This window comes from Belonocnema kinseyi, chromosome 7, assembly GCF_010883055.1.
Source record: "Belonocnema kinseyi isolate 2016_QV_RU_SX_M_011 chromosome 7, B_treatae_v1, whole genome shotgun sequence".
Lineage (NCBI taxonomy): Eukaryota > Metazoa > Arthropoda > Insecta > Hymenoptera > Cynipidae > Belonocnema > Belonocnema kinseyi.
This window is the reverse complement of record NC_046663.1, coordinates 94,260,670-94,278,369: the sequence shown is the minus strand read 5'-3', so window position 1 is coordinate 94,278,369 and position 17,700 is coordinate 94,260,670. Positions and strand designations below refer to the sequence as shown.

Sequence of the window (17,700 nt, the reverse complement as noted above, 5' to 3'; positions counted from 1 at the left end):
GATCATTTCTGTATTTAGAAGGTTTTAGCGAATAACATTTTTAACAATCACTAGGGTTTATTAAATATATTATAATAAAACAACATTTAATTTCGAAAGCGTCCCAATTAAAAATAATCGACAGTTTATTTGACTGCAAATGTTTAATTAATTTAGATGAAAAACTAAATGGCAAATAAAAGAGTAATATTTAGAAGCTCAAATGTCAAAATTCACAAACTACTATATTATGGATTCTAGTGAAATCTACCAAGAATTTGAAAAAAGTTCAATATTGAAGAAATTGTGGCAATCTCTTTTTTAAATATTGAAATATAGTTCCTCAAAAATCTTCCTTTAATTTTTTTTAAGTCTCTTCGAAGTATAACAATTTTTCCTATTTGCATTTTTTGCGATAAAAATGTAATCATTCGATTTTTTTATTTTTCTGTGCTCGCGATACTCTCAAAATTCAGTAATATGTGTAAAATTCTTGAATTGTTGTTTATTCTCTATATAAAATTTGTCTAGATTTGTATAGAATTGTATTCTAGATTTTTTTCTAGAATTCTCAATAAAATACATGAAATTTCAACCAAATAGTTAAATTTTCAACTGAAAAATGTAAATTTTTAAATCAAATAGTTGAATCTTTAACTGAAATTATAAAACTACAACGATAAAAAATAAACTTTTGACAGATAAGTTCAATTAATTCAAACTAAGTAATAGCTGAATTTTCAACAAAAAAAAAAGAATTCATAACGAAAAATGTATCAATCGATAATTCAACCAAAAACATTTTTATTTTATAAAAAAAATAGTGGACTTCAACCAAAAAATACGAATTTTCAACCAAATAGATGTATTTTCCACTGAAAAATATAAATTTTGCATAAAAAATTTAATAGTTCCCTCTCTGATTATAAAATTGATATTTAACAAAAACAAAAAGATTTTAAAGCAGAATAGTGAAGTTTTCAACTAACCAACTTTTAACCAAAAAGATTAATTTTCTACTCAAAAAGACGAACCTTTTACAAATGATGAATGTTCAACTAAAAAAGAGAAATTTTCAACCAGAGTTAAATATTCCGGTAAATAAAAATTAATTTTCATATAAAAAAATTTTTTTAACAGAATAGTTAAATTTTCATTATCTTCATTATCTTCAAATAAAAAATAGTTGAATTCAACCAAAAAAGATAGATTTTCAGCAAAATAGTTAAATGTGACACAAAAACCGATTACTTTTCAACCAAACAGTTACATTTTGAACCAAAAAAGATTAAATTTCTACCAAAAGAGACAAAAATTTTTGAAAAAATGAGTCAAATTTTCAATCAGAAAGATTCTTCAGTCTAGAGATAAAAAAAATTGAATCATATTGTTGAATTTTTAAGCCAAAAATATGAATTTTCTACAAAACAGTTGAATTTTCAAACCGAAAGTATGAATTTTTACTTAATAAGCTCAGTTTTTAATAAATTATAAAAAATTGATTTTCAACCCAACAAAAAAAAATATTCAGCTCTGAAAATGAATTTTTTTTCTTTCTTAAACTGTTTTTATATATTTTAGAACTTTTTTAAATTCTAGGATGCACAAGGATACCAATTCTTAATCTTTTGGAATCTATAGCTGCTACAATTTGTATATTTAAATAAAAAAAAAAATAGTTGCAAAGGAAATAAAATTGATTGCCTGTCGTAAAAAAGACTTTTTAATTATATTTGAGGAGTAAGCGAACAAAACGTTCTCGCAAGTCTGAGCGCCCCTAGGGCGCGCGACTGTTGGTTCTCACGATTCGGGCTCGATAATGTATTTACCTCGCACTCCGCGCTCGGTCTTTGTATATTTCCCACACTTGTGCACAGATCTTTGTTTAACTAAAATGTGGGCCGCCTGCCTCGTTTCGAATTGAAATATATATATCTGTATATATATAATGTCGCAACCTATCTCGTCCTGCCCCCCTTAGAAACTTCGAGAGCCAGCAGTTCTAGGAAGGCTGAAAACGGGGTGACTGATAGCGAGAGTTTGGTGTATTATAATTCATAACATGCATATATATTACAACAGACATAGTTGCATTGTCTCATTTTAAAAATGCGCATTCTTTAAAAAAATGTGTTATTACACATTTTATTGAAACTTATGCCGATTTTTGAAAAACTGAATTTGCTCATTTCCGGCGGGGTAGGGGGGATTATTTTCAACCGAGAGTAGTAGCTGGTTAGTGTTTTTTGCTGAGAAGGTCATCAACCTTCAGCAGCGTTGTGTCTTTCAAGAAAATTCAAAAAGTTGTTATGAAAATCTTGTAGGGCATTTAAAAAGCAACATTTTACTTCTCCTGACTTTTTTTCATATCGTGCGTTATTTGGCTTAAAATGTTTATTTTCGTATTTTTTGGAATGTTGTAAGTGCTATAACTCTGGTAAGTTTTTGTTTTATCAAAAAAAGTCATTAGAATAAATTGTTCGTATTTTTGAATACAAAAAAACCATCCACGAACAGACAGACAGCCAGACTGACAGACAGATACATTCGTAAAAACCTGTTTTTCGGATTCAGGGGGTCTCAAAACGTTGACATTTCAAAAAACTGGGGGTGGGGGGTCAAATTTTACACAAATCTAATATCTTCTCTGATGAGAATGTTAAAATGAGATAATGATTGTTTCTGTATATTTGGAACATAATTATTTTAAATACCAAACTTGAGTTGAATAACAAAAATTTTCTTCTCAGTTTTAACGTGTATCTTGTTGTTTACAGTCTGAAAAATGTCACGAAAAGTATAGAGAATTTTTGGCACACTTTAAAAAGAGAGAAGTGCAAATTATTATTTGTTATAGAACAGACAATGTGAAAATTTTGTAAAAATTTACGAAGGGGCTTCATATACTTATGAATTGATTGCTTTTTCAACGTTGAGTAATTCTTTTTTTTCAGTCTTATCGCTAATAAGGCATCCATACGTTATTGTTGAAATGATGACAATTAGTCATAGATAATTATAGCAAATATATAATTTATTTACTGTATATACTCTGTGTTCTTTGTTTACTTTTCAAGTATTGGAAAATACGCACGAGTTTATGGACTGACCTAATAAGATAAGGCAGGAACATAAATTCGAAACCATTACAGTAATTTTTAAATGACCGCCTTTAGGCTCATTTACGTAGGGCGTATTAAGCTATCAAACAGCAATTTACTTATCACTCTAGCGTTTGACTTGATTTTTCTCACCGATAGTATTTACCAATTCGTTATTTAATTACAAAAACGACTTTGTCGCCACTCTCTTTATACAAAAAAGTAACTAGTTAAAATAAACTAATTACTTCCAACTCTGTACTTAGCATCTTCAAATCTGTAATAATTTTATGATTGCCTAATCCCTTTTTTTGTCGACATCTTCGACATTAATTGCACATCCTTAACTTAGGACTTAACGCAACCCAGACAATTTACTGATCATCATTGATTTCATCAATTTCCGAAATGGAACGTGACTTAACAAACTTTTGTAGACGTCGGCCTTGTATTTCATGCAAACTAATTGTGACCTTGAGGTTCTAGAATCGGTTTCATATTGAAATACCACTTGTTGAACTTCCCATTCGCCCTTATTACATTTCATAACTTTTTTGTACCTTTTTAGCCATTTATCATCTCAGTTCACTTTCGTACTTTCAACTTCATTAAATCTTTTTTTTCTTTGCAGCACAATATTCAGGCATGGATCAAACCGAGCCAACTATACCGGAGTGGTTCCGTTGCAGAAATGTTTTAGTAACAGGGGCCACAGGATTTATGGGAAAAGTCTTGGTTTCTAAGTTGTTACTTAGTTGTCCCGATATTGGAAATATTTTTATTCTGATTCGGGAGAAAAAGGGTGTGGATCCACAGAATAGGTTGAAACAAATATTTCAGGTAAAATAAGTTTGTTATTGCTTTATTTATGTATAAGCAGCAGTAAATGCAAACGCGCATTGACGTGTCTGGATTTTTATTTCTAAACATAAAAAAATAACTTTGCTTCCTCATTGTGACTAAATAGCAAAAGTATTTGTTTCCTCGTAGAGGAAGCATTATCGACTTTTCATTAAAAAACTGTCGTTAATACTAATAGGTCATTTCATTCTTGTCAAATTAAGGAGCCTTTTCTATTCTTGCATCAAATTTAAATTAGTCAATGGACACATTTTTACCGGTAAAACCAATTTTGTAAATATTATAAATGATTTAAAACTTGCTTGCTGTTTAATAGAATAATTATATAATAGGTCAATCAATTCGTCTTGAATCAAGGAGTCTTTTTTATCTTTACATCAACTTTAAATTATGCCAATGAAAAAGTTTTAGTGTAAAACTAATGTTTTAAATATAATACATGACTTTAAATTCGGTATTTTGCATAAAATTTACTAATATTATACATAAGTCAATGGATTCGCTTCGAGCCAAGGAATCTTATGTATTCTAACACCAATCAATTAAAAATCTAAAAATGTAAAGATATTACATTGAAAATTAAAAATTTTTAAAACGAACAACACAATGTAAAATTGCTATATTATGACTCCAATGTTTTAAATTGCTGAATTTTAAGCTTTTCAATTCGAAATTACTTTCTTTTCAAGTTTTGTTTTATTTTGGAAAATTTGCAAATACAAAATTATTTAATTTTTAATGTGTAGTTCCAAAATCTTCCGATTTTTTAAAATTTATTCTGCAGGCATTTTATTAAAAATTGTTTCATTAGAAGCCCATTTAACTGAAAGTTGTGCAAATATCAAATCTTTAAATTTAATATTCTGTGATTTCGAAAAATTTAAATTACCAGAAATTGTGTACGTTTAAAATTGAAACCAAAAAATTTAGAATATTCAAATCTAAAATTATTAAATGTTAGACTGAATAAAATTATAAAAAAGCAATTTAGAATATGTGAATAACAAATTATTAGATTGAAAACTGACTATCAAGGCCTTGAATATTAGACCAGACACCTGGTCGGGAAAATATGGCAAATATGGTAATTTCTGATTTAATATAATTGAATCCCGTTAATTTGTGTCTTCATATTAAAGAATGCATAAATGAATATACTTTCGTTTTGTTTCTACTTAAATGCAATTATTTAAGATATTGGATGACTTCAATGCGGCTTTCCCTAATGACGCATACGTACACGATTATCTGAATTGTTTATAAGAACTAATGATGCTGCTGTCAAATTAAGCCATATTGCGAAATTCTGATGCTTGCGGTATTACCCACATCCGCATAAATTCTACAGTTATGTTAATTAATATTGATGTGCAGTTAGATGCAGATGAAGCATCTTAATGATTTAACCATTTTTATGTATATGCAAAAGCCACTTATATTTTTAAAATGAAATTGTTGCTTTCTTGTAAATTCAGAATAATTTTTTGTAATTACAATTTTGTAAGGCTTCTTTAACATTCAATCAGCGTCCTTTCAAATTAGTGGTAACAAGTATTATCAAGCAGTTGCTTTTTTAACACCGATCTTCGTCTTGAGGTAGACATACGTGACTTGAGGTCACGTATGCATTAAATTAACAGAGAAATTAAAGATAAACAGAATTAAATTCATAAAATGCGTCGCTCTAAACTTGTGTGGAAAGTAAAAATTACAAACACTTTCTGTTACAATTTTATCACATAATTTATATTTTTACATATGTATGTACTGGATGCTAAATAAATACACCTAGGATCAATTTTGATTTGAAAAAATAGTAAATTCTATAGAGGTTAATTGACATAATTAAGAGTATATGGACGTGTTTGAATATGCAATAAATCTTTTAAATAATAATTTTTGTGTTCCTAAATTTTTGTTCATTGCCTGACAAGAAATACTGAGTTTTCTAGATGTTAGAATTTAAAAAAAAAAAAATGATTAATTCACAAAGAATAAAACCTTTCAGAAGAATTTTGTTGTGATAATTCTTTCAAAAATTGTTATTAAAAACAATTTTTCCAACGTCCTGAATAGTTTTTAGTTTACCAGGTCAAAATAATTTAAATATAATTGTCGAATATCTAGGAAAACCAATCGAAGTCTTTAATTTGGACTAGAAAGGACAAAGTACTTTTTTATGCATGATATTTTCAAATGATAAAGATACCTAAAAATGTGGTTTAGATCTTTTGTCCATTTTGTTAACTTGCAACTTTCCAATACTTTTTCCCGGATTTGAAAAAAATGAGAAACTCGTAATCAGAATCAAAAAGAAAAAATTTGAATTATTTTCGGAAATACGGTATTAAAAAAAAAGTGAATTTAAAAAGTTGAATGTTTCCTTAAAATTTTGAGCTAAGTTATGGATAATCTTTGTTGTGCATTTTTGAATAAAGAAACTGAAAAAATGCAGCAACTTTGGTTGCAATATGGAAAAATTGTATGGTGCGATTGTCCAAATTTAGGTCTTTAGATTCTTGATATTATTTTCAGGAATTCTGCACATTAACTTGATTATAAGACGTTAAATAGGATTTTAAATTTGATTTTAATCTCATTCAAATTGCATAAATTTTAATTTTTCTGATGATATAAGTCTTTATGAATACTCTAAATATAAAAAACCTTATACTCTAGTAAACTGCAAATCAATCATACGATTAGTTATAATTCGTATCCAGTTTGATTAATATTTATAAAAAGTTCCTTACCTTGACATTATTTTGATGCCTAAGTGTAAGAAGTGATTACGCAGCTTCGAATATTATAAGATCTGGGACCGTTCGTGTCCGCGAAGAAAGGGACCTAACGTGCGGTAGCTCATTTGACAGGAGGAGCGATTAAGAGGCTGAATAATATTTATTATTGTGAAAGAGAAAATAAAAAAAAACTATCGATTGGTGTAAAAAACTAAAAATCGACTTTTTTCGCGTTAGGTCCCTTTCCTCGGCACAGAAAAAATAGGGATTCAATTTTATTTTAGGGCATTTCCTTACAAACTCATTTTGAACTTCAATTGTGTTCGATCTCTTGATTATATAAAAACAGAAAAACAATTTAATTGCTTTCAATAATCGTATTGCTCAATATGAATCAATTGTGGTTCGATTTTGTTTCCGTACATTTTGACGTCGTTTCTTTGTTCAAAATGAAACTTTCTTTTTTTCTGTGTGGGCAATTGATGCTGCAGCTAGTACGTAACGTATGATTGGTCCATTATTGGGTAAATATTGAGAACAAATGCTGCTAATATGGAGATGAATGGATATTTATCCAAGTTTTTATTTAAAACATAGGAAAGCCGTTCAGATGTTGAAAGTGAATATCTGCATGGTAGGAGGTACTTTCCCAAATTATTATGTAATAATCTACGATTCACTCATTCTGTAAAAAATGGAAGCTCCTATGTATCGTTCATTTTTACGTGTTTTTATAAAACTGTCTTCAACATGAAGTTGTTCCTCCTGCATGGAACGCTTTATAATTCAGTTTGAATTTATTTATTAACTTTGCACTTTAGATTGAAATGAGTGGATTTTAATAGGACGATGGATAATGTTAAAATCAGTATTTCTTAATTACTACTTAGTTTCAAAATCCTAATTTAAGAGTACTGCTACAATGTTAAATAAAGTTCGGAATTTTTAATTTTGAACGCTTCAAGTTTCAATTCATTCATTCTTAATACTTTCAATTCAAAATCATATAATTTTCAACGTTTTAACATTGAGTCCACTTTAAAGGTTTACAATTTCAAAATATTCAAATGTAAACGATGACAATGACACTGAATTTTGTTTTTATACAGAAATATTTTTCTTTTAGTTTATTCAAATCGATCCAATCATTTTGAATGTGACTTTATGCTTCATGATATAATAGGTACCTGATAATAATTTTTATAATCTTTAACAATTTTTATAATTTCAATTTTCAGCTTTAAACCTTTAATTTGATATTTCGTTACACGAAACGTTACAAATTCGAGAATATATAACTTTGTTATGTTAGTGTTTTCAAAAAGGAAAAAATTATTTGAAATGTACAGTTTTTAATGCTTTTTTAGTATTATTAAATTTGAACTTGTTCAGTTTTGGAGATTTCCAATTTAAAATTGGTCAATGTTGTATTCTATTACTTTTAACTTGAACAATTGTGAATTAAAAAAAATGGTTATAAATGAAAAATTTAAAAGTCATGAATGATGGGACTTCAACTATCTTGTTAAAAATTCATCTTCCTTGATTGAAAATTATCGTTTTTTGTAAAAAAATTCATCTTTTCTGATTTTAGAGTTCACTTTTTTCTCAAACATTTGTCTTTTGTCCTTGATTAGAAATTTAACTATTTTATTAAAAATCTAATTATATTTGGAAAATTGAACTATAGGTTAAAGTCATAATTTTTTGTCAAAAATTTAACTATGTTGTTAAAAATTTATATTGAAAAATTCTTCTACTTGGTTGAAAGTTTATCTTTCTTATTTGAAAAGAACCTTTTTTTTAATTTAACCGTCTTCCAAAAAACTTAATCTTTTTTACTTCAAAATGGTACTATTTGCTTGAATTTTAAACTATTTTTGGGAAAACTTGTCTATTTTATTCGAAACTTTATCTATTTGGTTTTTAATGCTGCGTTTTGCTTTAAAATTCATTTTTGTTTTAAATTCGTCTCTTTGTGTAGAAAATTCATGTATTTAAGTAGAAAATATCGTAAACTCCGTCTTTAGCCGACGGCTACGTTAATTTTGATTTAACCTCACCTTACAAAAAATTCGTTCTTTTTTCCTTTGTCGATTCCTTGCGACACTGCAGCCAACTTTTTATTTGCGTAGAATTGTGTCCTTCTACACCCAATTCTGCACCTGGCACATCTTTGGCATCCAAAGTAATTTTCAAAAATTGCTCATTTGTACACATTTATTTCTCTGTTTGTCAAATTACCAAAACATGTCAATAATGTCTGCTACTTAAACTTGCATACGTCGCGTCGACAATCGGATTGGTTACAGTTGGAACGTTTATTTAAAATGATGAAATATGCAAGTAAATATTTGCAATGAACAATTAATTAGTATAAACAATAATTCGATCACAAAACAAACTTATAAAGTGAAAGTTAGGATAATTATTTGGTTTTACTAGTTTAAAAATAAATAATCAATTTTAAATTTAAAGGAAGAAATACATTTTTGACCAAAAATATAAATTGAAAATAATTTTTAGTTTCTTTATGCACTTTACAATTATTGTTTTTTTAAAATAATTATAAACAAAAAAGAATAATTTTAAATAAGAGCGCCAACGGTAATCAATCTGGTAAATTCGCGCGAAAACATTAATTATAATGAATTAAATATTAATTAATTACTAAATAAATAAGTTTTGACTTTTTATGTACAAATACACTTGCTTCGAACTATTTTTACTGATAATTTATATACCGAAAATTAATTTTAATGTCAAATTCCTTATATATTATTGTTAAAAAATGTTGGAAATACAATCCCATTAATATATATCGCACATTATATGGTGAAATAGTCGAGAAGTTTACAGTTACTCTTCAGAAAACAGCCAAATAGTAGATCTTTTTCAAATTTCTGAAACTTTAAAGACAATTAGGGAGGGTAAAAAATATGCTAACGGAATTATCGTTATACATGTATAAATCGACTTGCTTTGAAATATTTTTATTGATCATTTAAATCTCAAAAAAAATTTGTTCAACTTTGAAGAAGTGCTTCGTTTTTTGAGATTTTTAGCTATGTCTTCGATGCAGAGACAGAAGGAATGTTTTATGAAATTTCAGGGGAGTGTTTTTGACTCCCAATAGAGAGTTTTTATTTCTATTAGAACTTCGCGCAAACAACCTTTTTTCGATTGTATGTTTGTATTTATATGAATATAGATAATGCAATGTATGTTGGATTTTCTGTCAAAAAAAAAACTCAAATAAATATATTCTGAAACTATAATATTCAGTAAATTTTAATGAATTGTCACATTAATATATTATAATTAATAATTTTAAATATTTAAAAATGGTTATTCATTAATATTTTAATCAATTTTCAATGTTATTTTCAATAATTTTACATTTGAAACTTCCAAATAGGATTTAAAATTATTTCAGAGTTTATAGAGTATTAAAATCGGTCTTAAAATTTTGTAGAGATTATGAGAGGTGTAAATGAGAACTTGAAAAATACTGCAAAAAACTTTAAGAGACTCAGAGAGGACTAAAATTGTACTAAGTAAGACTTAAGAGAATTAAACAAGGAAGCCGAGTATTAAGAACTCGGGTACCAAACGTTTATTTTTATGAATAAATAATAATATGCACATTTCTTAAACCGAATTAATTTAAAAATAAAATATAAGCTTTTTCCAAGAAAAAGAACCCTAATTTCAGAAAAAGTTGAATTTATATTTTTTATCTTCATTTTTGACGATCAAATGTGTTTTCAATCAAATGATTAAAAATAAATAATTCTTTCCTTTCATTACCATAAGAAAAATGTTGAAAAAAAGAATGTGCCAATTAAATAAAAAATATGAAAATAAAAAATTACAATTTATTTCCATTAATTAAAAATTGAATAATTTTATGTGATTTTCAGTGGGTGAGATTTGAAGCGACTGGAAAGTTTCTTTCATTAAATATTTGAAAAATTATAATATGAAAGAAGTTATCAATCACAAAAACAGATGGTAGTCGAGAAATATTACTCCAGGCATTAAAGAGCTTTAAATTGGTAATTTTTAATCAATAAAAGTTTTATAAATTTAGAAATTTAACTTTTTTATTTTAAATACTTTAAATTCAGAAGAGTTATAATGCTTTGCTTTTGTTTTGCAACCATGAAATATTTATTTGATCACCATAAGTTGCTATTATTTAAAATAGTTGTTTATTTGTAAAAAAGCAATACACTATCTTTATTTCACATTTCTAACTTCTGGAAGATTTTGTACTTCTACAAAACCTCGGTCAAACATATTTTTCGTCGATTGTCAAGTGTAATATTTTTCGTCATATTTTGAAAATAGCGCGTAAAAAAAAGTATATTTCTTCTTTGCAAGAATAAATATAACGACCGATATTCTATTATATGTGACTTATTAGATTAGTTTAATTTATTTTAATAATTTTTAAAACAATAAACATTTCCAAACTTGTAATTATGGATTTACAGTATGACCGGATTTACGATCTGATTTAGGGTTCGATTTAAGATCGAATTTTTTAAATATGGTAATGTTTAAAAAATGTTAATTCCAGTGAGTTATTTTTTCGTTAAAAATACGGGTTATAAGACATATAACGTTTACCTACTTTAATATTTACCAAATTTATATAATATGTAAGTATATTTATAAAATACTTATTTTTATTCTTTATTTAAATGAATTCTATTTGCATTATATGGAAGAGTAAATGCAGATTCTATACAGAGTATTACAATATATTTCTGGCATTTGTGTGGTCTTATGTAAAATGTTTCGTTAATCTAGACATTCAAGGTCGAGTGCACTAAAGTTGAAATTCGACCAGTTCATATGATCTGAGTGAGGAAATGAATAAATGTCAGTAAAAACGTTAAAACTATAAGACATGCTTCACCATTTTAAATTAAATTTTCTTATTCGTTATTTTATATTAATGCTAGTTTTTATTTCGTTTATAAGTAACTTCGAAATTAAGTTGTTACTTCTATATTCTTCTCAAATAATATTGTTGTTGTTGCTGTAATTGACATAAATTTTATTCAGATTGAAAAAAAAGTTAATTATATGTTATTTTGAAGGTCTAGTATTGACCACCAACTTCGTATTGTTAAATCACATTTGATATTATAAGGTAGAAAATTGTACGCACCTTGAAAAAAAAACTTATTAGAGAATAATAAATCATTCTATAAAATACAAATTATCCTACTTTAAAGGAAAATTTTCCCTGCGGAAAAAAAGTTAAGAAAGCAAAGAACTGTCCATAATACATGTAAATGAAGAAGACTTGTAAATCAGCAGTGAAATAGGATATAAAAAATACAGAGATATAATAATTTACTCATAATCGAGCTGCAAAAATATAATTTTCATTCCAGGCGGCGAAATAACTTTTCTGGAATGAAAATGGGCTAAGGTCAACAAAATTACCCCAGAAAATAATTTTTGAAATTCAACTTTTTTTGAAAAATAATTGCTGGTTTTAAATTTAATTTCTTCTTACTTGGCTGACTGAGCGAAAATTAAAGCTGACTGACTATTAAAGCGTGCTGAAAAAAGTGAAAGTGGTCAAAAATAATTTGAACTTGATCGCCTGTTGTTAAAATTGTTGCGAAAGGAATGATGATAATTTCCTGAAAACTCCTATAAGGGGCCATTCACAAAATAAGTAATACTTTTAAGGGGGGGGGGGGGGGGATCTGCAGAAGTATCATTCTCCTTGTTAAGGCCAATGCAAAAAATATCACGCAGGGTGGGGGGTGTCAGAAGTCCCTGAAAAATGTATCACGTATTTTGTAAATGACCCCTAAGATGTTTTACATGTTTAAAAAAGGATTGATAATTTATTTGGAATTTGATAACCATATAATAATTAAACACAGTAAGAAATTAAAATTTGTTTTGAAGTAAAATGGTTTGTACACCATTTTTCCTGATTGAAATATTTATGAATAATTTATGGCATATGAACGATCACCTCTAGTAAAATTTCTATTGAATGTTAGACATTATTACAAGTACCCAGAGAAAGAGTAAAATGATAAAAAATGATAATTTTCCGTTAAAATTATACATTTTTTTCATAAAGTCACAAATTATAACTCCATATTTTAGTCACGATTTCCAGATTTTTTGCGCACAAAACATGATTATGTATTTTTTTCTTTTGCAGGTAAATTAACTGCAAAAAAAACAAAGAAGAAAATTGTTTAGCCTTGATAAAAGAATATAGTCATTAAATTATGAAACGTCCCGTTTACAAAGGGTCCTAAAAGTGACACCCAAAAAGATGAGAAGACAATTTTATGAGCTTGAATGAAGAATTTTTTAAGGAAAAACTTACGAAATTCTTTCCTTATATGACTGCAAAAATAACTTGAAAATATTGGAATTGGGTTATTTCAGAAAACTGGGTTTCAATATTTTCAAAAACAACCGTTAAAATTGTAGTATTTCGTAAATTCGTGTTTCTTAGTTGACTTTAGATGATTATGAAGCGGAAACAGAAGTATTTTATACCTATATTAAACAGGAACTGCTTATTCATTAATAAGACATACATATTTTTTTCGAAATTTGGAAGAATATCTTTGCAATTTCAATGAGACAATAATTGTAATAGAGTTTTTTTCAAGTATTCTAAAAGCTATTTGTAGCGACTAAAATTTTATTTCATTCCTTTTCTTTTCAATTTCTCTGATTGTGATGATTCTAAATTGATTTTGTCTTTATTTATTTTTTTATTGTATTTATTATTTACAGCAAGAGCCGTTCAGGATACTTGTAGAGAATCATCCCGAAAGACTAAAGAAAATTGTGGTCATTAATGGTGATACAACGAACGAAGGACTTAGCTTGTCATCGTCGGATAAAGATCGTTTAATCAAAGATGTCTCGGTTGTGTTCCATATGGCCGCTAATGTCAGATTTGACTTGAGTTTAAGAACTGCTATTAATATGAATACTAGAGGCACTTTCAACGTTATAGCAGTTGCAAAACAGGTAAACAAAATTCAGTTAAAAATTTCATATGTCCAATTATTTTCGCGAATTATGGTGAAATAACAAATAATGTGGAATAAAACTAAATCCAAGTGAATTAGTAATTAATAATTCAAAAGAATTAAAAATTTAAAGTCTTAATTCAAATGCAATTCAATGGAATTCAAGTTTACATAAAAATGAATTCTGTTAAATTGAAATCAAATTCCATTGAAATAAAAATTAATCCAAAGGGAATTCCAATCAATTACAAGTGCATACACTGAGAAACTTTGTACTGGAAAAATTACAAAATTAGGTTACAATCGAAGGACTAGATAGGATAAATTAGTAGAGACATAATTAAATTATATAAAAAGAGTAGAAGTAATAAGTACCTAAAATAAGATAAAAGACTAAATTTGTAAGACGAATTGCTATTGTTTGTAGGAATATGAATCACACTACGACACTTTCTATTTTTTGTAATATGGAGTAAGACAAATTCGGAAGAGCGAGCCTAGCTTTGGACCGAGTGCAGCCGAGCGTAAATGATGTCAGCCGACCAACGCTCTACTGAAATTCCTTAAATTTATCAATCACTTGATTTGGATTGATGCAAAGATCCTTATTACAGTAAATTAGGATAATTCGAAAAGTTGCTATTGCAAAACAAATTTTCCTCAGAGAGCAAAAAATAATTTTTTAACCTGGATATTAGGATATTTGATTACATTAAGATATAGTGCTTAGAATTTTAAAAATGCCATCACTGTGAAAAAATAATAAATAATTTAATGGAAGTCAATTTGACTGCTAGCATTTACTTGATAAGAGCGATAAATTTCTGAATCTCATTATCTAGTTTAGCCGAATGGAAAATCGCCGTGCTGCCGCGCTTGGAGACCCGTGTTCGATTCCCACGAGATTTCATTTAATCACATTTTTCTGTTTCAGCCTGTAATATAATATTCCTGCATGTATATAATAAATGTATAAACTAAATGTAATCTCGTGTACTGTACAATTGCAATTTTTAAATAAATATAATAGTGCGGAAGAGATCAAACATATCTCATAATAAATAAAGTCTGCATTTACGTCGTATGCTCGTCTAAAGGATACGTATCGTGACCTTCAACGCGACACGAACGCATGTTGGGTTTATCATTTTTCGTCTGCTAATCTGACTGCACCAATTTTTACTAAGTCGCTTACTAAATCAGTGCGTCGGTCTCTCTCGACATTACTATAGTCTTTTGCAAATATTGCAATCTTCTGTAGAAATAAATGTAACATTTTTTTATTTTTTTCCAAAGAATTTTGTAGTTCCGCACGTAGTTACTAGTTACTACGCGGAGTAGTAAAACATTACAAAAGTTCCGCTATTTCCCTCCATTGCGTTGCGTATTAGATTCTCCCTGCCTCACTTTATTATTTAATTATTAAAATTTTTATAAATATATCTTTCTCTAATAATCCTAACAAATTATGCAGACAATAATGTTTCAAATACCTTTTCTTCGTGCAAAAACTAACTTTTTGAAAAAACAATTTCTCGTTTAAAAAACCAGATTCATGCTTCTAATTTGAAATTTTATTGGTAAAAAATATGAAAGTCATTAATAACATTCATATAAAATGAATTCAAGTGCAAAAAACAGAATAAAGTTTTAAAAAGTTAGTTTTTTCTCCGAAAAAGGCATTAATGATGAATCATGCTACTGGCTGTAAAACCTGAGCTACCAGCAGTTCACAGTTTTTTTCGTAAAAATTTATATGGCCTGTGGAAAATATTTCAATGTCGATTTTTTCAAAAAAGAGCATATTACTACTTTGGCAAATTAATACTCAGATAATGAGCCTTTATTTAAAAAATTATGAACCTAAATTATAATTTACAATTGGCGGTCTTCCCTTCTCAGTCAAAATGAAGCGAATTTACTTAATTCAATGAGAATTCCAATTAATTCGAAGGCAATTGAAGTTTAGTCAACGGAAATTGAAAGAAAACTCAAGGGATTCGCATAAATTTCAAGTAAAATCAAGTAAACGAGTTAACTAAACCAAGTAAATTGTACTTGAATTTAGCTGGTATAAATTAGAATTAATTTTATGACAAAATTTATGAAAAACCTGCATATTTTAACATTTTTATTTATTTTTCAGTTTACACAACTCCAATCTTTCATTCACGTGTCGACAGCATATTGTCAATGTGGAGAATCTGTTTTAGAAGAAAGGGCATATGCAGAATCAATTTTACCAGAGAAAGTTTTTTCACTAGTTGACAATATGGATGATGATATTTTGGAAACAATTACTCCGAAATTATTAGGAAGTCAACCAAATACGTACGCCTTCAGCAAAGCTTTAGGTGAAGCACTAGTGATGAAAAGTGGGTTGCCTGCAGGCGTTGCTCGACCTTCTATAGGTAATAAAGATTTCTGCACATATTGTAGTTACGCTAAAGTCTCACCCCGAATTTCTAGTACATAGAATTAGAAAAAAAACTTTTTTTTGTAATTTTAGAAATTTGGGACCATATAAACATTCCACAGAGACTTTAATTTAGTTTCGTAAATTTTCAAATTGATATCTTATTTCGTGTGGATGTAACTTCTAAATTGTTTTAAAAAATGTCGGTAAGGGAGGAATCGGATAACGTTTGACAATACCTATATTACAGGCCTCACATTTTCAGTTTACTGGATTTTCTTTGAACTTACAAACTTTTTTTGTAAATAAAATGTCGGGCTGAAACTTTGTAAAATGTATCAGAAAACCCTAAACTACGTTTATGTACTTCATTTGAGTAGGACTTTCGCTGAAAATTATTTTCAAAGACATTAAATCTGGGAACATTTTTTGACATACTTTCTTTGTACCTTGAAATTTTTGGAACTTGAGAACTTTTTTTATATGTAAAATATTAGCCTCAAACTTCGAGAAATGCAAGGGCCGGCAGTAAATTACTTTTATATACGCTTTTTCTACATCTCGCAGATATTTTGAATATAAAAAAGTTCTTACGTTCAAAAAATTTGAAAGTTATAAAGAAAATATATCCAAAAATGGTGTCAGTTTTAATACCTTTGAAAATAATTTTTCAGCTAAATTTCTACATAAACGTAGTTTATGGTCTTCTGATACATTTTCCAAAGTTCCAGTCCGATATTTTATTTACAAAAACAGTTCTTAAGTTAAAAAATTGCAGTGAACTGATAAAGTGAGGTTGGTAGTATAGGTATTGGAGTGTGTTACATGCCCTTAATTTAAATAACACAGTAAAATTAAAAAAAACTCATTTAAATAATAATTTCTACAAGATTCATGACATTACAAGTGTCATGAATCAATAAATGGATGGAATTAATAAAGTATTATTATTCATCATCATTTTAAAAATGAAGCAATTATTTTTTCACGGTGTATAATAGCCAATCATTATCGATTCTTTGTATTGTTGAGTCATAACTGATTGTGCTAATTGTGCGTTTGATTGCAGTTCGATGAATATTTATTTTTTTGGCAAGCCTATTTTCCATATGACTATCAATCATCTTGTTGAGATTCGGAGATTTTTGCAAAATCTCTCTTTATAAATCATGTAATTTGTTGGAGGAAACGATTAATAGCAACAAAGTGTTGCGCATAGAATGACATATTTTGCATATTTTTATTGATACATGTATTAAAGAAATTCAAACATGAGGATTAATTAATTTCCATTAATTTTCCTTTCAAAACGTAGAGAATGACGCATATACAAATTTAACATTAATCTAATAGGGAGTTTTGACCGTTCTCAGGATTCTACTTAACAAAATTATATCAACTACCTGCTTTTAATATTTTTCATTAAAATTAATTAAATTGATTTCATGTTGAATTCACTATAAATTGACTTCAATTCATTTGGTATTTACTTCGAAATTTTTAATTGATTGAATGAACTTTTAATGCTATATTTTTATATATTTATATATTTATATATTTTCTAT

The 17,700-nt window shown here is 27.7% G+C and overlaps 1 protein-coding gene across 1 annotated transcript in view; it reads left to right on the top strand.

Moving 5' to 3' along the window:
* Window positions 1–17,700, top strand: part of LOC117177119 (putative fatty acyl-CoA reductase CG5065) — a 39,959-nt gene that overhangs the window by 4,875 nt on the left and 17,384 nt on the right. Inside the window, exons 2-4 of the mRNA XM_033367613.1 lie at window positions 3,712–3,920; window positions 13,478–13,717; window positions 15,866–16,130. Of these exons, the coding sequence (XP_033223504.1) occupies window positions 3,726–3,920; window positions 13,478–13,717; window positions 15,866–16,130 (700 nt within the window). The 5' untranslated portion in view covers window positions 3,712–3,725. The remainder of the gene's footprint in view (window positions 1–3,711; window positions 3,921–13,477; window positions 13,718–15,865; window positions 16,131–17,700) is intronic.